The 22531-nt window shown below is 54.1% G+C and overlaps 7 protein-coding genes across 7 annotated transcripts; 5 read left to right on the plus strand and 2 right to left on the minus strand.

Moving 5' to 3' along the window:
- Window positions 1–4167: 4167 nt before the first annotated feature.
- Window positions 4168–5058, minus strand: G647_04917 (uncharacterized protein; the record flags this gene model as incomplete). The annotated part of the gene is made up of 1 exon (XM_008729253.1): window positions 4168–5058. One exon carries the CDS (start codon window positions 5056–5058, stop codon window positions 4168–4170), a length of 891 nt encoding a protein of 296 aa, XP_008727475.1.
- A 1745-nt stretch (window positions 5059–6803) lies between these two features.
- On the plus strand, window positions 6804–7280 carry G647_04918 (uncharacterized protein; the record flags this gene model as incomplete). The annotated part of the gene is made up of 1 exon (XM_008729254.1): window positions 6804–7280. The coding sequence occupies one exon, from the start codon at window positions 6804–6806 to the stop codon at window positions 7278–7280; it is 477 nt and encodes a 158-aa protein (XP_008727476.1).
- Window positions 7281–9825: 2545 nt separating this feature from the next.
- On the plus strand, window positions 9826–11265 carry G647_04919 (uncharacterized protein; the record flags this gene model as incomplete). Its single annotated transcript, XM_008729255.1, has 2 exons — window positions 9826–10629; window positions 10687–11265. 2 exons carry the CDS (start codon window positions 9826–9828, stop codon window positions 11263–11265), a joined length of 1383 nt encoding a protein of 460 aa, XP_008727477.1.
- Window positions 11266–11700: 435 nt separating this feature from the next.
- Window positions 11701–11979, minus strand: G647_04920 (uncharacterized protein; the record flags this gene model as incomplete). The annotated part of the gene is made up of 1 exon (XM_008729256.1): window positions 11701–11979. The coding sequence occupies one exon, from the start codon at window positions 11977–11979 to the stop codon at window positions 11701–11703; it is 279 nt and encodes a 92-aa protein (XP_008727478.1).
- A 1368-nt stretch (window positions 11980–13347) lies between these two features.
- Window positions 13348–14008, plus strand: G647_04921 (uncharacterized protein; the record flags this gene model as incomplete). Its single annotated transcript, XM_008729257.1, has 3 exons — window positions 13348–13449; window positions 13703–13934; window positions 13992–14008. The coding sequence occupies 3 exons, from the start codon at window positions 13348–13350 to the stop codon at window positions 14006–14008; spliced, it is 351 nt and encodes a 116-aa protein (XP_008727479.1).
- Window positions 14009–15130: 1122 nt separating this feature from the next.
- On the plus strand, window positions 15131–17892 carry G647_04922 (N-acetyl-gamma-glutamyl-phosphate reductase; the record flags this gene model as incomplete). Its single annotated transcript, XM_008729258.1, has 2 exons — window positions 15131–17786; window positions 17837–17892. 2 exons carry the CDS (start codon window positions 15131–15133, stop codon window positions 17890–17892), a joined length of 2712 nt encoding a protein of 903 aa, XP_008727480.1.
- A 724-nt stretch (window positions 17893–18616) lies between these two features.
- G647_04923 (uncharacterized protein) lies at window positions 18617–21051 on the plus strand (the record flags this gene model as incomplete). The annotated part of the gene is made up of 4 exons (XM_008729259.1): window positions 18617–18635; window positions 18705–18741; window positions 18881–19153; window positions 19209–21051. The coding sequence occupies 4 exons, from the start codon at window positions 18617–18619 to the stop codon at window positions 21049–21051; spliced, it is 2172 nt and encodes a 723-aa protein (XP_008727481.1).
- Between the last annotated feature and the right edge of the window lie 1480 nt (window positions 21052–22531).

A 22531-nucleotide genomic window follows, 5' to 3' on the forward strand; every position in this document is an offset into this window, starting at 1 on the left:
CAGTATGGTCAGGTGGTTGTGTCTGTCAACTCAATGTGATACTTTCCCTGATGAGCATCAGCTCACTTGCACCTCACTCGCACCTCACTTCACATTTACGACCTGCCAGACTTGGATATGCAAGATGGACGCCCGCCCGCACTTGCCACAGTACCAGCATACAGTGATTCAGTCAAATCACGGTCACGGTCACCAATGAGTCTGTGTATCTTCAGATCGGGAGCATTTTTGGGGTGTCGATGTCCTGATCTGTGCATGCATCCTATTTTACTTACCCTTGATTGGGTGACCACAGTAGCAGGATTTCTCGTTCTCCAGACCCCGACTTCCCCCTGCAATAGTGACTCGTGTTCGGCGTTCATTTGGTGCCCACCATCCTCGACTTGGTGTCGAATGACCATTTCTTCTGTGTGTTCCACCTACTCGTTCAGACACCCTGGCCCTGGCCTCTTGTTATACACAATACGGAGTACGTAGTGTGGATATTTGGATCCTCGAACATACCCCAGCACACAAAGCGCGCGGTGTACCAAGTACAAGCCAGGCGGTAAATGACCATGAAGGCTTCCAGGGCATCACTCTAGCTCACACCACGATGACTTAGTAGGGAATATAGGCGAGATGCCAGGGAGCTAGTCTGTTTGCCGATCTGATGTCCCCTCAATCTATATCTGACTAAACTCAGTCTGGAGAGGGACAGACGAGACAGGCAAAAGGAATAAATCCTGATCGTTGTCGGCACCAGAACATCACTCCCCACTCGCACGGACGCGACATTGATCAAAGCGTTTCGAGTGGGCCCATCACGACCACGAGCAAAGTCAAAGGACATTAGCCATCGCGTCGGATCCCTTCCGGCGTGGTCACCACCAAAGGGTTATCCGTCAACGTCGTCTCCATCCGAGGTTCTGTTCTGATACACAGTAGCCTGCGACTGCGACTGATGGTGATACTGACGCTTTTTCTGCTACTTACCCACTCTGAGGATTCTCCCCGCCGTGCGACGACATTCTGCTTCGCTGTCGCAGACGTCATGCAGTTGTTCGGCCTCACTCTTTACTCAACTAGGACAGAGCCTTACTGATCAATGGGCGGCCTGTACAGAGGACTGCGCACTGAACGTGACGGGTCAAACAAGCGCTTCGATACCATGGGGAGCCTGGAGCAAACCACACTTGTCGCTGTGTCAGGCAGGTCACTTGCACCGCAGTGACCTTTCGCAACCCCACTCCGGCCTCCTCGTATCCATCATTTAGCTTCGGGCTAAGTCTTGCCACACAGCGCCGTAGCGGATTCTCCCATTTGGTCGTACTCCTTTAAGCGACTTGAGCCCGATCAAAGCAATCTCCAGAGCCATGTGGCTGCCACCTCATTTGTTCAGACGCCGGCATTTGCTCCCAAGCATGCAGACGCTTCGGGTGGGAGGCTCCACACCTGTTGGGCGTTTGCTTGTTCATCGAATCCTCACATGCCTCTACTGCACGCCGCATCCATACCACCTGAGTCCAACCCGACTCTACCTAGCATGGCCGTCTTCCTGGGGGTTCAGCCAGCCATGATGTGCTGCAGAAACCGCCACCGTGAATCGATATCCTTCCCTTAGTTCGATCGGCGCAGCGCCTTGAGGCTGCCACGCTTTTGAAGCAAGGATGAGGCCGCATGAGACATGCAGAATAACGGGAAGTCTCTATGACTATGGGACAAAGCCATGCTTCCGCTCTTTCAGTGGCCACCTGTGTCCTCCGTACCGTGTGTGCCTGCACCAGCCAGCTGAAAATCAGGCCCATTAGTGTGTAGAGAGACTCGTGTGCGGATCGTCGCCAGCGTCAGGCTCATTATTATTGACTTCACTACGAGACTCCGTTCTCCGCACAGTAACTCTAATTATTTTTCCCCTGATGATCGACGTTTCTCTGCCCCGTCGCTGATGTGCAGGTATTTGTCGTCGAAACCTATGAGTAGTCCTACCAGGTCACAGTTGGTATCTGTAGGTGATGATTGTCACTTGTTTCGGGGCGGTCTTGGTTGTCGCGTGGCCTCGCATCCCATGCGATTCGCCTTTTCGACCTGACCTCAGTCAGCACTTTACGTCAAACATGAGTGCCTCGCTGTACCAGAGCAATTTCGGACTTGGGGTTGTCACGCGGCAAAGAGCAATGCCCAGGCTCTGCCGACACTAACTGGGAGGGAGGGGCAGGCGGGAAGGACAAACAGTCTAGGGGGTGGCCAATGGGCGGCGTCCCTAGGCGACGCACCGCGCTGGGTTCCAAACCATCGCCCACGCTGCCCCTGCAGATCGCGTTTTTCCCGGGTCTTGGGGCTGACAGCTGCTCGCCCGGGGGCTCTTTTTGGGGGCTGCTCCGCTCCGGAAGGCTCATTGGGCTTAGGAGTGCGCGATTGGTCGCTGGACGGGCGGCCCTCCTGCAGCATCCGAAGGCACGCCCTCTCCCTCATTATTCTCCATCCTTAGCCAGCCTTACACAGTACTCCGTACCGGGCCTGACGTTTCGGGCTCGTCGATTTGATGTCCTACCGCTTCTCACGTTGCCCTTGAAACGTCTGCAGACCTTCAGCCTCCTCGAGGCAAAGTCCACAACCCCGTATCAAACCCTGTGTCGGAGATTGTGTCAACCGGTCTGCGGGCCTTTGCCCAACGACGAACTGGCCTTCCAACATGGCCTTCGGACCACCTTCGCGCTGAGGACTTTCGTATCATTGCACAATGACAAAAGGGGGGCGTGGCCTGACCCGCACCCGCCTTGTCTCTTTGGTCTTCTGTCTCTATCTGGACCTCGAAATCAAGTAGTGAAACCTGGTAAATGGTGTGAGACTCATTGGCCGGTGGTGAAGTGCATTTTTGTCTCGATACGCCGGATCGCCCAGAGCTGACGTGAAAATCGTCCTCTTCTGGGACACCTGTAATCTCGGCTTTTTCGGCAAGGCTGTGGGTGGCTGTCTCTCAACAGATGTTTCGGGTATCTACATGCGGACGGACGAACATCAGATTGTCCCGCGTCGGAGGGAAAAAGGTCAAGCGCAGACCTCAACGTCGCACATGGGAATGTCAAAGCGCCAGTCCCCTGGTTCTGATAGAACGGATCGCGTACGGGCGTTTTCTTGCCAGACATGCCTGCCGTGCCGGCGATCGGTTTGGGTAACTCCATGCTTTCCCAACCTGTACTGAGTACCCGCAACATTCAGGAGTCGGGCAGCAGGCGACTGTACCCAGAATGTCCCTACGGTGACCTCGCTAAAGTATCTCTTGCGGACAGACACCGGTCATCAATCGACACCCATCGCTAGAGCGACGGTTCCCCACTGCCACAAGGGCCTGAGGTTATGTAGAACTGGGATTCTTCAACATCATAAGCATCGAGCTGCGAATGCGTCCGGGCCTGAACCTTATGGCCCCCAACGGCTTGGAGTCTAAAATCGAAAACGCCTCCTTGGGCTGAAACGCCCCCTTTTGCCTCAGTCCTCCCTCACCTGATTGATTCCCCATCCTCGATCTCAGCGGATCATGCTAGATGTGCCGACGAGGCGCGAAATCCTGGTCGTCCAGACGCCACCTACAGCCTTGTTGAGACCTCTCATCACGTCTCGGCCCCTTTTTGCCTGCCCGGCCCAAGAGACTTTATCGTCTCGCGTGGTCACACGTGTGGGAAATACCGTAGCAGAGTTCCTGAGCGTTTTTTTTTCAAAATCCATCTCACATATTCCGTACTGGAGATCTTGTCTTCCACTGTTGATCTGACACCTGACATCTGGTCCCATTTGTGATAAGTTGTCGACTGAGGACTCTCTTTTCAGGCCTCTGCTTCCAATCTCGAGGCACAGTCATGCTATGACGGCAATCCCCGAACGTGAAAGTGCCATATGTTGGTGGAACTGGACATTGATGAAGCATGCAATGGATGAAAACGTCGTTTCAAGGGCAGTGCACGCCACCAAGACGACACCATCTCCCGGTGGGTGGTAGTGCCGACGAAGTCGCATCATCGCCGCTGGCGCTACCGCAGCCACTGCTTTCACGACGTAGTGGTTCCTCGAGTTTCATGTTCCTCTTCACACCAGATCTCAGTCATATCCATTTTGGCGAAGTTGCCTTGTGTGGAAACAACCACCGACTCGATGCCAGATTTCCATGTCGTTCGGCGCATCTCATGGCTAGCGCTTGTTGTTCACCTGGGCACCCGTCTCCTGCCAGACGAAGCAGTGGCGTATCCCACGACCTTCAATGCCGTCTCCAGCGACTGGTGGAATGTCATTGGATTCCACGAAGAACAGGTCGGTGGCTTCCTTCAACGTCCCCGCCAACGCCCGAAACGCGCCCGGCCCCATGTCCAGTACAAACCGAATCTCCTTGACGTGCCTTGGCAGTCGCATCACGTACGTATACTGTGGCGTGGGCGCATAATCCGCGGAGGCTTTGTTTCCCATAATGTTCTCCTCCAGATCTTGCCGAGCCGATTGATATTCGCGGTCTGGAAAGTCAAAAGAGAAGTGCCGGTCCAGCACGGTAAGATCCAAGATCAGCCTCGGCTTTGCCTGACGAGCAGGGATCGACGCCATGAAGTGCCTCAAATAGGGTATTGCGCTCAGCAGGACGTGCGACGCCGCCTCGACGACAAGAAGCTCGAGACTCGAGCAGCACTGGTTGATGGTTTGCCAAAAGGTCGTGGCGTAGGAGCTGTTTAACCACGCGTTCTTGTAGACGCGAAGAGTCTTGATCGACGCGAGCGCGACAGGCCCGAGGTTGCAGAAGGTCTCAATGTCCCTGTCGAACCGGAACGAGTTGGCCGAGTAGGCGTACTGCAGCGCGTCGCGCGAAATGGCCTTGTTCACCCGAAACAGCGCGGTGTAGAAGGTAGGCTCCTGTAGCTCGTCGGCCGGTGAAAACGAGGCCCACCGGGTGAAGAAATCTTGCACGCCCAAGGTGATGGGCGACGGCTTGTGGCAGAAGAGCTGCCTGTAGATCTCGTGGCGTACTTCTGGTGGGAGGTCAAGTAGACCTAGCCGCTGCGCTTTGGCATGATCGCACCTTGCGACGGAGGCCATGATCGGGGTGACCTGACCATCGACGATTAGCCTGGCATTTTGGAACCCGGTGGTGAAAAGGATCAATCGAGAAACTAATTTGCCCTTCGCCACGAAGAAGGTAACACGAAACGTGTCACTTTTCTCTTATATAATGCTAGGGCAGTCATCATGCAAGGTACTAATCGTCGCGCACACCACGTGGCAGTGCCTGGCGGCAAGAAAGAAGCAAGTCGCCGCAGTGTTGCATTTGTGCGCAGAGGCGCACCAGCCGTGAGCGTTGGACATTCATTCGACGGAGCGTACGGCGTAGAGGGGGGTGACAGACGGCGCTCGGAAGAGGAGACGATCACGCCCGTCAGGCTCAGTTCTCTACCGAGTTCAGGCTGGCAAATCCACTAACCCACAGAACTGTACGGAGTACGAGGGACACGGATTGCGCCCAGCGTGGCACGCTCCACCCGTCAATCGAAAGTCAAACCTCTTCTATTCGTCGTGTTCATCCTGGCCGCAAAGTATACGCACGTTTGTATACATAGTAGTCTTCCAAAATATAATGCTCGCCCTGTGAGGTAGGCAGAGTTCCAGATTGTCACACGCCGAGATATGCCACTCTCTCCAGGAATGCATTTCAAAATCGTCATCCGTCTTAAGCAAGTTGCTCCATAGAAGCACAGGTAGGAAACTGGATTGTCACACTCCTTCTAACTGTGCAGTTCTACGCACCATCTGGCGCCAAGGACGAGGTATTTCTCCTGAGTGTCCAGGCCGGCGCTACAGCTCCCACTCTTCTTGTATTGATCTTGCAAGCCCAACACAAATGAATGGGGACTGTTTCTGAACAACCTCCTGGTGCCTGGAACGGAAAGGATGCAGCGACGGCGTGTTAGAAGTCTCAAAGCCGCCTGTACATGGCAATTACTCCGACCAGCTGGTGCATGGATATATCTATTGCAGGCAATTCCGATCTCAGAACGTATGTGGAGTTGACTAAATTGCTGCATTCATAGCAAGGGAGTTGCCCTCGAACACAATTAGGTCGGAGCAGTACTCCGTGCAGTGCAACCATTTCGATGTGAACTTCCAACAGAGATCTTGACATTGCGGGAGATCAAGTCTAGCAGTAGGCAAGCTGCTCCGCCCGGTATGGAAAGAGCGTGAGTTTTCATGTCCCTTGCATATCCTTCTAAGGCGTCAGGCTATAAAGAAGGGTTCCTCGGAATATCAGACAAGGCTCAGCAGTCGAAGGTGAAGACGTAGGTTGATGCCGTGCCTAGAGGAATCCTCTACGAAGGAAAGGCATATCACAGGGATCAGAAAAGCGGCGGTTGATGACTTGACGCAGCCACACCACTGCAGTAGCAAATTGGTCTTCAACGTGTTCTTCCCTTCGTCCAGGGCCAATATTTGAAGCTGGGGAAGAAAGAACAAGCTGCGGTGTAGATCAAAGCGGAGAACGTAGCGTCCAATCCAATGACGTAGTTTGGAGACCACAGCGACTGATTGATCGTCGTGAGCTTCAAGCGATCGACGCTGTGTTGCAAATTACGTGCAAGCACCACCAGCGAGTGCCATGACCTGTTACTGTACGTAGACTGGACTGACCACTACTTCATATATCCACCTTGGAGCCGCGCCCATTCCTCCGGCTTCGAAACCGAAACCGAGATCATTATTCTCCCTTCTGATGTGGCAGCCCAAGCCTATGAAAGGTTTTGTGTCCAAAATGTTCCGCGCAGTATGAAAGCTTCCACAGTCTGTCATGCATGTTCGAGCAGAGACTAACGCATCCCTCTCTCACCCGCTGGCAGGGCAAAACACTCGACGTAATTACCCTCTTCCACCGACCGTCCGTCCAAGCGAGCGTCCGGGCCCAAACCCTCCTGAAGCAGGCATCCGCGCAGGCTGCCCAGAGCGCCACGGAAGACCAGGCGTCCGATCACTCCCACCAGAACCAGACCGTCACGCGCACCGATCCCTTCGATCTGGAAGTCACAGAGGCGCCACCGACGCCCGATCAGCTGCGGAGTATCTTCGAGTATGTGGGCAGTGGCAGGGCCGGGGAGCTGGTCAAGGGTGCGGCCAGCGAGAGTGATGCGTTGAGGAAGGTCAAAGAGGACGGAGGTCTGTTTATTCGGCCGGTGACGGTGGATTGGAACGAGGGGCGCGCCGTCATCGGGGACAACGACAGTGAGATTTTGAAGTTGTTGAAGATGGACAAGAAGAGCGAGGCTGGGCCATGAAGCGGACGAGAACAGTAGGAATGTCCAACTTAATGGAAGCTCCGATGGCTGCTACGTTGGGCTATGTGGTGGCAGCGTGGTACAACAACTTTGCGGGGAAACTGCTACGGTCGGAAAGAGAAGTCTCAGGAAAGGCTGTATGCTTGGATTGCTAGTCTACGCTCTGGCCCGTGGACGATATAGCGAAACCGAGGAGGGTGTTGGCCGGTACGAATCAATCAGATGGCAAGTCTCGCCTCCGTGCTGGGGGTATCCCTGGATTCTCAGAATGACCTATTCGTTCTATCGCCGTTGTGCACTTCTTCACTGACTTGTGATGCTTTGCAATTCTGCACTACATTGAGCAGTTGAAGATCAATTTGCTTGTCGTGTTGACATGGAGCTGATACTCCCGATCTTCCGGATGTGAGTGTGCTACAGGTGGAAAGCTTGCCTCTCCAAACTCCCATCCGGCATCGCCTTTGCCATGGAAATACCGGCAGCGTTCTTTGATGCAACTACAGCCACCAGGCTTCTGGCTAAACTTCCCGTAGGGAATCCCTCCAGGATGGGCACCTCTCTCGGGTCTCATTGATGGAAGACATCCACAAGCGAGCCACAATCTGATTTGTTCCCACAGTATCACCCCGGATTCTCCCTCGTCGCGATCCCGACAAGATCCCTGCTCAGTTTGCCGAGGCTTCAGAATGTGTCCGCTGCGGAGGTGAAAGAGGGAGGAGAGAATACCTGAAAATCGAGTTGGCTCATATCCGCCATCCAAGAATCACGTGTGGTTTAATATCCTTTCTGCCCAGGCCCCTTGTCCTCCCCCTTGCCGGGTGCAGTGACGAAGGTCAAGGTTTCTTCCATCTGAAATCCACGGAGGAGGGACCAAGGTTGGGAATGTGGACCTCGCTGACGACTGTGGGACAACAGCTTCTCTGCACCGGAGTGACAGTAGTCAATTCGATGTTTCATCACGCTCAAAGAGAACCGAGTGCAATGCGTTCTGAACGGCCTGCTGTTCGGACGAGAAGCTGCAGGTGCTTGTCTGAAGCTGATTTCGGCCGGCTTGCTCAATTGGCTATCACGCTCCCATCCGCCACGAGGAGTTGCACAAAACTGGAGCGGGCCTCGACACCTCCTGCAGGCTGAGTCTAAGCCTTCGAACCAGCCTCACCTCACCTGTAGGAATCCGAAGGGGACTTCATGCAATCGTTAAGAGTACTACACCAAATGATAGAGTGCAGATAGCCTGGATCAAGGCGGCTGTTCCACGGTAGAAAATTCCTCCCGGGGCTAGAGATGAAATTGGGGCCCGAGTACTCCGTACGGAGGAGGTCGAGCCGGCTTGGAGTCGGACGGCGGCTAAAAGTCTACTCCGTTCATGTCTCCTTAATTGCTTGTCGCCAGCTGCAGGACGGATAACTGATACTTCCAAGCTTGCCATGCCATATTGCGGGCTGCTGTAAGCCTATCGTAGTGGTGAGACAATTGTTATGGAGAAAGTGCGGACGTCGGGGCTCCTGTCAAACATGGAGCAAGGGACCGACGCTGGCATATTAAACCGTCGCAAGGCAAGGCAACGTGGCTTACTCCAGTAGCTTGCAACCGTCACTTGACCTGGGGCTGAGCACTGTTACCGTTTTGGAACCTCTCGCAAGAGCGGTCGGGTGAAGAAGTGGTGACGAAAGCGTGCAGACAAGAAAGTGGTGACGCGGATATCGGGATGACCTTCTGGGCACGAGGCTGGGCTGCTGGGCAGCTGGGCACCATCCTTGGGTGATCAAGGGCCAGCAGCTCTTGAGAAAGATAACGCACAGCTCGCTCCCAGGAAGCACTTGGAGCTGCATCCTGCCACCGAGTGCTCACAGCCAGATCCATCCTCAAAGATCCGGCGAACTAGTCCTTTTGTCCTTATCTGAGTATCGCAGGGAGAGAAGAGGGACATAGGTGGCATGCCACCGCCGTGCATTCCGTAGCGTTTGTTCAGAGCAAGTTTGGAATGCCCTCTGCAAGCCTAGGCGTCATACAGCCAACGGGCATCCCCCACTCCCGCCGCCTAACCTGTAAAGTCCTTCCGCCACATCCCGTCACAGCCGTGGCGTTTGGTGTTGCGTTGCGCAGTGCCTTGCATTCCCGGACGTGCATGAGACCTTTCGAGACAGAACAAGGACACAAGAATCAAAGAATATCCACTCCGCCGCGGTGACTGCGTCCTCCTTCACCCAACCCTCACTCCTCGTCGCCGTGCTCGAATCTTTTTCACTCTCAACTTGTTGCGCAGAACCGGCCACTCGTTATTTTCCTTACTACTGCCTCTCGCTCCACCTCCCGGCGCCGTCGGCACGTCATCGGGGGATCTGAGATCTGCGACCGGGATTGAGATCGCCCCCACGTTAAACGAACCAATCCTAACGGAAACTCATCGCTATTCGAAGACCATTGCGAGCACGAGTACTTCGAGAATTCCCGTGGTGATTGACGAGACAAACGGCGACTTGAGCAGGCTCGTTGTCCGTGGAAGCTCTTGTCACCCTTGATTATCCCACCCCACGAAAGAACAATGAGGCCTTTTCGAAGAAGACCTCTCCTGCACCTCACCTTGTCCGCTTTACTCTTTACCCAGAATGCGCTAGCGATAGACCTCGACCTGTCGAGTCCCGACTCCATAAAGAGTGCTGCAAAGATAGTCGCTGATGAGATGGTAACATACTATACCGGGTACCGCCCTGGAGATGTTCCTGGAAATCTTCCTGCACCGTACTACTGGTGGGAAGCTGGTGCCATGTTCGGAGCCCTGATCGACTACTGGTACTTTACTGGCGACGCCTCCTACAATGAGATCACGACTCAGGCCATGCTTCATCAAGTTGGTCCAGACAATGATTTTATGCCTCCAAACCAAACCAAGACCGAAGGAAACGATGACCAAGCATTTTGGGGCATGGCCGCTCTCTCTGCCGCAGAAAATGTATTCCCCAATCCACCCTCGGACCAACCACAGTGGCTCGCTTTGGCGCAGGCCGTCTTCAACACCCAGGCCGCTCGCTGGGATACCATGTCCTGCGGTGGTGGACTGAAGTGGCAGATCTTCGCCTTCAACAACGGGTACAATTACAAGAACACCATCTCCAATGGCTGCTTCTTCAACATGGGGGCTCGACTGGCTGTGTATACTGGCAACCAGACATACGCCGACTGGGCCGACCGCATGTGGGATTGGGTCACGGCTATCGGATTGCGAGACGAGCAGTACAATTTTTTCGACGGAAGTGACGACAATCTCAATTGCACCGAGCTCGATCATATTCAGTGGACTTACAACGCCGGCACTTTTCTCGTGGGGGCTGCCAATATGTACAATTATGTAAGTGTGCGCACTCCTCGATAAGGGAACACGGGAGGACTGACCTTTGCCAAATAGACTGATGGTAGTCAAGTCTGGGCAGACCGCATCAGTGGGATCATTTCCAGACTCAACGTTTTCCTAGAGGGTAACATCATGAAGGAGACGGCATGCGAAGCTGTGAATGCCGATGGCTCTGATACCTGCAACGTGGACCAACGCTCGTTCAAGGCCTATCTTGCTCGATGGATAGCGGCGACTATCGTCAGAGCGCCTTTCACCTATCCACTGTTGAAACCCATCTTGGAGCAATCGGCCGCCGCAGCGGCAGCAACTTGCACTGGTGGTGTTAATGGTACGTCCTGCGGATCAAAATGGTGGAAAGGGGCCATATTCGACGGCGAAACCGGAGTTGGTCAACAAATGTGTGCCCTAGAGGTAATTCAGTCGAATCTGATCACCGAGGTGTCAGGGCCTGTCACAGAAGGCTCCGGAGGAACAAGTCAAGGGGACCCCAATGCTGGAACATCGAGCCCCATTGGCCCTGGAGATCTGCACAAACACGAGGTGACCGCGGCTGATAAAGCGGGAGCAGGCATCTTGACTGTTCTGCTCATTTTCTTCATTGTCGGAGGGGCATGGTGGATCATACTTTAGAGTTGAGTTTCAGAATGGCAAAGAACTCAACCTGGCTCGAGATCTCAAGCAGATTGGGAATCTCAATGGATTGATGACTGGCATGAGCAAGGCGTCGAGGTGCTCCAGGCCGAAGGAACATTGGCTTGTAGAGTTGTTCAGCGAAAAAGCTTCGAAAGGGCTGGCGTTGGGGATTTTTCAGAAACAAATGATGGACGCTTTGGAAGGTGGGAGCTGGCATACCCCGTGTAAGATATTCTTTCTGCGTGACAGTGCCAACCGAATGGCGGTCAGGCATCAAGACAGACATTGAGCATCCAATGTGACCAATACTCATCCGGCGTTGCACAGGACTCGGTCAACCATGGCGCCCGGTGCTGAAGGAATCCCCTGCTTCAGCAGGTCCGGTGAGTTGACTTGTACAAGGCATCTCCTTTCGCAGCAGTGTCTACCGCATCATCTTCCGTCCACCTGGGCTCTTCTCATCTCCTCTCGTATCCTCTCCCTATCCGCCAATTCGCCCGCCGCTCTCTTCACCTGCTCGGCCTTCTGCCTCTTCTCATCCTCGGCCGCAACGACCCATATCGGCTTATCCGACTTCGAGTACTCGATCAGCTTGGACACGAATTCTTCGTTGTTCTTAAGGCGTTGTTCACGCAGTTCGAGATTGCGCCTTTGCAGGTCGGGATTGAAGCGCTTGAAGACCTCCCCTTCAGCGGGGGTTACGTAGTACATCAGTGCTGGTCCGCCGATGCAGCATATTGTGAAGCTGTAATGATTTAGTCCATAGATCTAAGATGTGTGTGAAGGAGGAAAATCCATACATGCCGGCCATCTTGGTGTACATCCACCCCCGGGAAGCCATCTTGGGCTTCGGACAATGCGGCGCTCGTGAGCAGCTACGAACCGATCCGCTGCCGTCCTGTCCTGTGCTGTCGCGGTGTGTTGCTGACGATCGCGTCAAGTGGGCATTGCGCGACAGAGGACTATGGTACAAATGGCCTCTTGCAAAGCCTGCGAATTTCGTCGAGGATTGGACTGCATGGAGTGCAGGTGCAGAGACCGCGTGAATGTACAGAGTACGGGGAACATCAATGATGCACGACATTTCTATCGAGGATGTGCTTGGCAGGCTCTGATTGGCGAACGCGGCTCATCTCGCAACGAGGACTAAATCCTCCTTTTGCGCGCATTTCTTTGGCTGCAACGCAATGACAGGTCACTGGATTAGCAAGATGCAAACGATAGCTAGCGTATGTAGACAGGATCCCATCATAAACAGAGACCATCGAAGCTTGCAACGAAGCACCACGAGAGCCATAACGCACGCTATGTATAACCACAGCAACGTGCAGTACTGGGTATGCAGCCAGTGCGCTATTAATGCACGCATGGAGGAAGCGAAAAGCCGAGCAGCTGCAACTGTTTCCGTTCTAGGCAGCACACGCTAAATGGCTGTCATGTTACTCCGTACGTCGCTCGCCTAGAGCACTGCCTCTTCAAGGTTGCGGAGGCGTAGGGATGGAGGCGGAAGGACATGTCAGCGATGCTTGGGAACTCGTCGGACTTTGTGGAGTCACGGGCGCCGACGGTAGATGGCGCCTCTGAAGGTCAAGATGAACGTGGTCCAGGCTGGGCTTCCATGCTGTCCCGACCAGGGAAACAGTTCACCTCAATTTGCAACAGATCATAAAATAATCTTTAATAAGGAATGATCGAATGACAGCAAAGTGACAGCAGAGCGAGCACGGATCTGGCTGTATCACGTGTTCTGAACCGGAGTCGCATTTCTGTGGCGCTGCTGCTCGTCTCAGAATCGGCCGCGGTGGCCTGTCGTTCTCAGACCGGGGGCTTGTCGCAGGTCAAAGCGCCAACTTACCAGCCGTCGTCAGCAACTCTTCCAACCTCCATCTCAACCTATCTTTCCCATCAACCATCCTCGCCTGATCCAACACTCAACTACATAGCACACTCTCCCAGAATCATCAGTCGCCGATTTCAGCAACATTACTGTCACCGTGATCGTCCATTCACAGCTCACTCGTTGAATCGCCTCCTTTTCCGACCCATTTCCCCCAGCCTCCGCTTATACCTGTATCAAACATGTCGGACAGAGAAGCGCCTTATGACCCCTACATCCCTCAGGGCGGCCAGGGAGGTGGTGCGCAACAGGGTGGAAACCAGAGAACGGCTGCTCTACAAGCGGTAGGTCAACCCGCTGTTTCTGACGTGCACACTGGGAGGTTGCCGGTGTCGACCGCGGACGACTGCAGCCGAAGCTGTCGCAGACGAAGGTCGTCTTAAGCCGACCAAGGTTGACACTGCAATGTATCCGCTTTGTATTGCCAATGGCTAGGTCCAAGCCAAAATCGCAGGCAGATGACTTTGCGCCACGCTGCACGACCATACCGTCCTCGTCTCCGCTTAAGAGCCACAGCTAACCTGAAGTCTCTCGCAGCAAATCGATGATACCGTTGGTGTTATGCGTGAAAACATCAACAAAGTGTCACAGCGAGGCGAGCGACTAGACTCTCTTCAAGACAAGACCGACAACCTCGCCGTCTCGGCCCAGGGATTCCGGAGGGGTGCAAACAGAGTCCGGAAACAGATGTGGTGGAAGGATATGAAGATGCGCATGTGCTTGATTGTCGGTGTCATTGTGCTCCTCATTGTGATTATCGTCCCAGCCGGTATGTGGTGCCTTTGTGCGCATGAACGGGTGTTGCAGAGTGCTGACTTGACTGTAGTTGTGGCTACCCGATAAGCACTCCACGTCTGCCTTCGAAACCGGTTGCTCCATACTTGGAATGTTACGATCAGCACAGTCTTCCCAGCAGTGGAGGAACGATGGGCGACGACGACGACCAGCAAAAGCAAGAGCGAAGCGAGAGAAGCTCGTAAAGTCTTGGAACAAACAGTTGAACAACACCTATTCAAGCGCGCTTTGCTGATGGATGATGGGTCGGATGGGCTATTCCTGTTACAATAATGCGCCTCGGGCCTTTTTGCTCTATCAACCTGGCGTTCAGTCAATGCAATGGATCATGCTTCAACCACTTGCTCGTGTTGCCCGATGTGTCTCGTTCTACGCCGCGCTGTCGCCGACATTTCTGAAGCTACCGATCCTGCTCTCTGATCATAGGTCTGATCCACGAAATGATTACGAGGATTGACCAAATGTGGTGAGCAGGTTGTGGTGATGCGTCCCTGAGCTATCAGTGTTTTGTCCTGTGTTGACTGCGCATCCCCTTCTTACAGTAGCCGTGTGTATCGCCAACATCTTGACAAGATATACGGCGATCCTTATCGTTGGCCCTCTCGCATCGAGATCAGACACTTACGGCAGGGGCAGGACCAGTAACATGCGCTCATCGTGCATGAAGACAAGATACCCTCACTGGAGAATTTTCAAGTATTTTTTTCTTCTCACGTCAATGCCTAGGCCGAGAATCGGTGGAGCACTGATAGGGAGAAAGGGCACGCCACCCGCCGCCCATCGGAGGAGCACCGCAGAGGCTGTTTTCTGGCTGGTGGACTGCAGGGTTTGGGGTCGTGGTTGGTTCTCCCACTGTCGACTTCGTGCCATGATCACCCCCGCAAAATAGCAAAATATTTTTGCTATCTGCACCCCGTAGACGAGCAGAAAATTTTGACCGACGAAGCTCGCTGTGCAGAGTTTTGTTCTCTTCGTTCTGGGCATATACACCTGGCGTTCTGACGATAGAACTGTGGTTGGCTCATTGCGTTCTCTGCTTCCTGTTTCCATCTCCCCTCCGCAGTTCTCGAGCACGACTTTGTCACGCTACGGTGCCGGACGACGAAACGTCACCGTCCCCAGACCTCTACCCCGTATTCTTCGCCAGCTGCCGCATGTACTGAGAGCACAATGTCGGCATTGGGAGCTGCTACTGCGCGTGCAGTTACCCGACGAGCGGCTTCCTCGTCCTTGTGTGGTCGAGCTTTGCGAAGTGCCAGACCTTCATACACCCCTCTTGCCGTCCAGACGACCTCTGCTCGACGACCATATTCCTCACCTTCGCAAGGCTACGCTTCCACGCGGTCTACAGTCGTGCAGCTATTGAGCAACATCGGTTCTAAGAGAGAGGTGCAGCAATATCTGTCACACTTCAGCTCCGTCTCCTCCCAGCAATTCGCAGTTATCAAGGTTGGCGGTGCTATTTTGACCGAGCATCTCCAAACCTTGTCGTCTGCTCTGGCATTCCTGAACCATGTCGGTCTATATCCCGTTGTTGTCCACGGTGCGGGCCCGCAGCTGAACAAGATCCTGGAAGACTCAGGAGTTGAGCCGCAATTTGAGGAGGGCATCCGGGTCACGGACCCCAAGACGCTGGGGATCGCCCGAGCACTGTTTCTGGAAGAGAATCTGCGTTTGGTCGAAGAACTTGAACGTCTAGGAGTCCGAGCAAGACCGATCACATCTGGTGTTTTCACAGCAGACTACCTCGACAAGGAGAAATACAACCTCGTGGGAAAGATCACTAAGGTCGACAAGAAACCCATAGAGGCAGCCATACAGGCAGGATGCCTCCCAATCTTGACATCCATGGCCGAGTCGCCAGAGGGCCAGGTGCTCAACGTCAACGCCGACGTGGCGGCGGGCGAGCTGGCTCGAGCACTTCAACCTTTGAAGATCGTCTATCTTTCCGAAAAGGGTGGTCTGTTCAACGGCGACACGAAGCAGAAGATATCCGCCATCAACTTGGACGAGGAGTACGACCATCTCATGCAGCAATGGTGGGTTCGACACGGCACCAGATTGAAGATCAAGGAGATGAAGGACCTTCTCATGGACCTCCCCCGTAGCTCCAGCGTCGCTATCATCCATCCGGCGGATTTGCAGAAAGAGTTGTTCACGGACTCGGGTGCCGGCACCCTAATCCGGCGCGGAAACAAGGTCCACGTCAACACCTCGATTGACCAATTCAAGGACCTTGAACAGCTTAAGGATGTCCTCATCCGTGACCGTGCTGGGCTCGACGCCAGAGCCGTTGTGGATCGATACATCAGCCATCTTCGAGAGCGCGAATTCAAGACTTACTTTGACGAGCCCATGAAGGCCTTTGCTCTTGTTTTGCCGCCCAGCCGCGAGACGACCTTGGCTCAACTTGCGACACTGACCATCACCAGAGACGGCTGGCTGACCAACGTCGCCGACAACATCTTCTCCGCTATCAAAAAGGATTTCCCCAAGTTGATGTGGACGGTCAAGGAGGATGACGAGAATTTGACATGGTTCTTCGATAAGGCCGACGGCAGTTTGTCCAAGGACGGCGAGGTGCTGTTCTGGTACGGCCTGGAGACAAGCGACGAGGTCAAGGACTTGATGGTTGAGTTCACCAAGCACGGACGACAGATGTTCGGTGATATCAATCTCGAGTCGAGATTGCAGCGTGCCGCGAGAGCGGCCTCCGAGGTGGCGGATGCTGCTCGAAAAGGTGCTTCAAGCATTGCACGTGCCGCTTCCAAGGGAGTGGCTCAAACACGGTCATACTCGACCTCAGCCAATCCTCTACGTGCCGCACGACAAGCAAGGTATGTCACTAAGCCAGCCCTTGCCATCCGCACGTACGCCACCACGACGAATCCCAACCCACCGCTTGGTTCGAAGAACAGCTCGAACAGTAAGCCTTCGAGGGTAGCGTTGATCGGCGCTCGGGGCTACACCGGTAAAGCTCTGGTTGACCTGCTCAACCGCCATCCTAACATGGATCTCCGACACGTCTCGTCACGAGAGCTTGCAGGCAAGAAGCTTGAAGGCTACAACAAGCGTGAAATCATTTACGAGAATTTGAGCGTTGAAGACGTCCGACAGATGGAGGAGAACGGGGCTGTCGACTGCTGGGTCATGGCTCTCCCCAATGGCGTGTGCAAGCCATTTGTAGATGCCATTGACCAAGTGGGCAAGAACAGCGTCATTGTTGACCTAAGTGCCGACTACAGATTTGACCCCAACTGGACATATGGTCTCCCAGAGCTGGTTGACCGCTCATCCATTGCCAAAGCCACCAGAATCTCCAACCCTGGCTGCTATGCAACTGCTGCCCAGCTGGGCATTGCTCCATTGGTACCTTATCTCGGTGGTGAACCCACGGTCTTTGGCGTTTCCGGATATTCAGGGGCAGGCACAAAACCGTCACCCAAGAACGATGTCAACAACCTCAGAGACAACATTGTCGCGTACAGTTTGACAGATCACATTCACGAACGCGAGATCTCGACACAACTTGGGACTTCCGTGGCATTCATCCCGCACGTCGCCGTATGGTTCCAGGGTATCCACCACACGATTAACATTCCCTTGAAGCAAGAGATGAAGTCTCGCGACGTTCGAAATATTTATCAGGATCGTTATGCGGGAGAGAAGCTACTGAAAATCATTGGCGAGGCGCCTTCGGTGAAAAACATTGCGAACAGACACGGCGTCGAGGTTGGCGGATTCGCTGTGCACAGCAGTGGAAAGAGGGTGGTGGTTTGTGCGACCATTGATAATTTATTGAAGGGCGCGGCAACACAGTGTCTTCGTAAGTCATCTCCCCTGTTATCCGGAGGCTTCTACTGACATCGGGCGCAGAAAACATGAATTTGGCGCTCGGATATGGAGAGTTTGAGGGCATTCCGCTTGATTGAGCGGGTGTCGGGACTGGCGATACATGGTTATGATAGACGCTAGAACGTCCGAGGTCCATCAATGCCGCATGTGCCAGGGCCATGGAAGGGAAAGTACGCTTTTACCACATTAATGAAACGAATTCCTCGAACGAACCTACTTCCTTGCACCGCGATCTCCCCGTATCGACACAGTAAAGGCACACAAGCGGTAGAATTTCTGTCCCGCCTCATGTGTTCCTCCTTTGGCAACCTAGGTTGGGTCCATGCTAAAGCGAAGCTGACTGAGAAAAGGCTATCTGACTCTTGCTGAGACAGGCATATGAGCTCTTACACGGGAAGATATGCTGTGACAAGGAACACCTCTCAATCCGAGTTGAGATGCATTGAGCGAACCGTGTTGAAAACTTTACTGTTACGATTTCGTTTTCTTTCTCGAACTTTGAATTTACGTGTATCCAAGTTCCTGTCTGCTCAAGGACGCGAGTGCGGCAGAATCTCTCCCTCGTCCATGTTGACGGCAAGTTGAGTTTGCTCTTCATTTCACTCTCACTCCCGCACAAGTTACTGCCACACCCGTGTAGACCTTCTTTTTGCTCACCTTCTTGCTACCTGCGTTCGTGCTTTCCAAACCTGCCGACGCGGTTCCCATTCTTCTTCCGCCGAGACCTCCCTGAGTCGATAATCCGAAGCCCAAGTCGGGGTTGATGGGCACTCATCTTTGTCGTCCGTCCCTCCCATCAAGATGTTCTACAGCCACGAGAGTGAGTGACGTCTGCCTGATGTGTTCTGAGAACATTGGCCAGAATCGTGCTGACAATCGTCAACTGCAGTTCTGACGAATCGTCAGTATGGTGTTGCGACGATCTGGTGAGTCTGGCTTTGCCTCAGCTCTCACGTCCGCATCAAACGTTGCTGCCCACCTTGTTCCTCGCAGAGTGTGGTCTTCTCTCTCTTGCTGTCAGCTCATAACATCCTGCTGATCATGTCCACGTCGAAATATTTCCAGGCTGGTGGCTACACTTGGCTCCAAATCAAACCTCAAAAAGATCACTCGCCGCGCCATTCTCGATGTCGACCTCCTCAAAGCATGCAAAACCATCACCGAGCCAGAGGTGCCTCTGGCGCTGAGGTTGCAAGGCAGCTTGTTGTTCGGTGTCTCTCGCGTCTTCCAGCAACAGTGCGGCTACGTCTTGACGGACGTGACGAGCCTAAGGGACAATATGAGAAGTAGGGTTGTCCTCCAGGAGATGGAGCTGGATCCTGAGGTGGGTAAGACGAGGTCAGTGATTGTATCAGCCAGACTTTCTTGAATGCACGCTCACTAAGGCTACCAGGCCTGAACAACTCAACCTCGCTGAAGATCCCTACTTTATGCCAGAAATCGATATCAACTTCGACCTCTCTGCGTTTGGCTTCTCCTCCGAGGGCTCCAGCGCGTCCCAAAACGGATCGTCCATGCTTAGTTTGCACTCAAGCCAAAGTAGTTTGCATTACGATGAAGAGGCAGGAGAGCTTGGTCTTAACATCCCATCCCTGAGCACCCCAGCTGCTGGGAGCGGCGGCCTTGAGATCCTTGCGGGCCTAGGAACGAGCTCCGCGGCGAAAACTGGCAGCCGAGTCGGTCGCCTTCCTTCTATCTTCGGAGAAGAGCCCGCCATTATCGATGACCCTGTGTTCGACGTCGACGACGATGGCTTTCTCCGCCCAGCTATGCCGCGTGGTTTTGTTGATGAGCCTGAGCTGCCTTCCGTTGAAGCGCAAACACCACATGGGAGCGATACAAGAACTGGCGGCCAGCCTCGCACAGAGCATCTATCTGCAGCGGGAGAGGATGAGCCAATGCTCAACTTTGACGACGACATGGTGGTATTTGGTGACGATGAACCCTCGATCCTGCCAGCGGCTCCCCAGATCCCTCTGACTCCAGAACCTGACGACGAGAATACTCAACAAGACAAACGAGCCAGTTCCTCGGTCTATCCGACGGAAGAGTCCTCTGTAACGGCAGATGCGCTCCAGCGACCGAGACGAACCACCAAAGCAATCCAGCCAGATCGAGAGACAGAGTTGACCAACCGAGCTCTCAATGAGTGGAATCAGAACTATCTCGGGAATATGGCCTTGGCTTTGCGGGCCAGACAGAGACAGTTTTCAGGTTCCAAAGCAAAGAGGAATGCCGAGTTCTGGGTTTTCCTACAAGGCTTGGGCAATGTCGCATCTACGTTCGGAGTCGAGGGAGACCAGCATCCACTTGCCGTCTTCAGCGGTCAGTCACTGTGGGATATGTTGAAAGGACCTGAACGGGGGACAAAAAGAGCCCGTACTCCCTCCGTAACCGATGACGAACAACTGGAGGAAAGACGGGTCCGAGCAAGGACAACACCGCAGGAAGAAGTCGTACGCGGCGCCGATGGCGATGTTCACCAATTGGCTGACGAAGACGGGCTCATGATACTAGGCGACGACTTTGAGATTGATGCTGAAGTAGGTCGACATGCTCCTCCTTCTCTACCAGATCATTCGTCTGGTATGCCATGGAATTTGTCTCTTGGGGGATCTCGACAAAGCTCAATTCGCCCACCGGGCAGCGGGCTCATACCAAGATTGAGTTCTAGTGTTGGAGGTCTCCCAGGTGGGTTGGAGCTCGGGCCACTACCGACTCTGAGCAGACGAGGGTCGCGCCTCACCTCCGCAAGTCCACTGTTCGGAAGAGGGGTGCCGCTTCTGTCGAGACACAGCAGCCAAGGCCCTGGGGAGGCTTCACGTCTCACGAGCAATGAGGACGAATTTGCAGATCTGGACGCCCAGCTCGGTGCGGGTCTCGATCCGGACTTCGAACTGTACGGGCCTTCCGCAACCGTTGATACGCAAACGGCCGCGCAAAGTCAATGGGTCGCCGCGACGTTGGAGAACGAAGCATACAATTTCCTCGCGTTCGTGAACACCAAGGTCCAGGAGAAAGCAGGACTTACCCACAACCGGGTGGCGGCTGAAGAGATACCAGAGACGCAAGAGGAAGACATCACGTTGGATGAATTGCTTCCACCGACACAGAACTCGGCTATTGTGGGCGCTCAGGCGTTGCTTCACGTGCTCGCGTTAGCCACGAAGGGCTTGTTAGAAGTGTACCAGGCTGACCATTTCGGGGAGATCCAGATCTCTGTGGTTAGCCATTAAGGCGATTGGTTGAGCGCGGAGACCGGAAGCTGTGGTGTTGAGCTGTGATGGTTGAGACCTCGGATCTTGACTGAGTGCCGAGAATATCAAATGTGTGATACGAGTCGATGTGTGTCAAGGGCTGTGAAGGATTGAGCCATGAGAGGAACTGAGGTGTGAGAGTACGGAGTACGAGTACAGGCGTGACAGGGTATCGCACAAGTGTCTTCTGCGACCGGGAAGTTGAGAGCCGGACGCAATTTCGTCGTATCAACCTCGAGCGAGGTTCAGCCTTGCTCATCTCAAGAACGTCACAGGACTATCCTGGGGAATGCGAACCAGGATGATCACTGGAAGCACGAGACCATCGTTGTTTGATCGACCTGGAAATTTCGCTAAGCGTTAATGAGTGATGTGGCGCAGGCGTCCATCTTCCACCCAAATCGCCTTTCCAGCCACAATTGCTCTTAACATGACACGCGTATCGTTTCAGAGTTCGGCGGGATGATGCGCATGACCTTTTCGTTGGAGGCCCGCGGTCTACCCAGTACATACTATGATGCTGTTCGGCACGCCCATCCCGCCTGAGGAAGACGAAGCTGCAGGGCCATGCTCCGTCAGTATTCGCTCTCTCGTATCTGGTTGCACAGCCCTCCAGCCAAGCAAGTAAGAAGCCATGCTTCCGGAGGTTCGTGTGGCCAGCTGCTTTGACCAGTTCAAGCACACGAAGGAGCAGGACTCCGTAGTTTATGTAAGTCGCACGCGGAGATGTGTGGCTTTGTTGGCTTGAATGGCACAGCAAAAACTGGCTCGACTACCACCCATCAAGGTTGGAAGCTTCCTCTTAGCGGTTGATCCTGGCGACCAAGGAACCACAAAGACTTCTGGTTGCGGCGAATCATGGGTCTGTGCCTGACATTCGCGCAGTATTGTCTTTGTGTTCACCCTCCATGACGAACGACCAACAGGCATTGACCCTGCCAGCCCTGGCGCAGCACAAGTCAGTCCTTGCCACGATGTGGTATTGTGTAAAACGTAGGCGTCATGCTCGATAGGACACAATAATCAATTTATCCCGAGCGCTACCAGGTGCGCTGACCCGGAGGTGTTATCCCAGGCAAAAATATCTCTACTGGGTGCAGTAGGATTACTCGTACATTAGATTGGGCCGATGGAGCCTGCCCTTTGGACGTGCTAAGCGAGGCAGGCTAGGCGGGCTGGACGGGCTGGACGGGCTGGACGGGCCACCACCACCACCGCCGCTGGTAACCCTAATTAGCCCCTCCCGCGTTTTAGGCACGCCGGTGCCCTTTCCAGCAGTACCCAATTAAACCCCAAATCGGAACATGTCGATGCCGACCTAGAGCGACGCACTCACTGTGTATACCTCGCTTCCCAGGACTGACACTGCTCACTTGATTTTGAATCCCCTCAGCAGCACGCTGAGCCGGCGGACGTCCAGAGGCAGTGTTACAGGTCGTCAGGTCTCTACCGGCACATC

This window comes from Cladophialophora carrionii, assembly GCF_000365165.1.
Source record: "Cladophialophora carrionii CBS 160.54 unplaced genomic scaffold supercont1.4, whole genome shotgun sequence".
Lineage (NCBI taxonomy): Eukaryota > Fungi > Ascomycota > Eurotiomycetes > Chaetothyriales > Herpotrichiellaceae > Cladophialophora > Cladophialophora carrionii.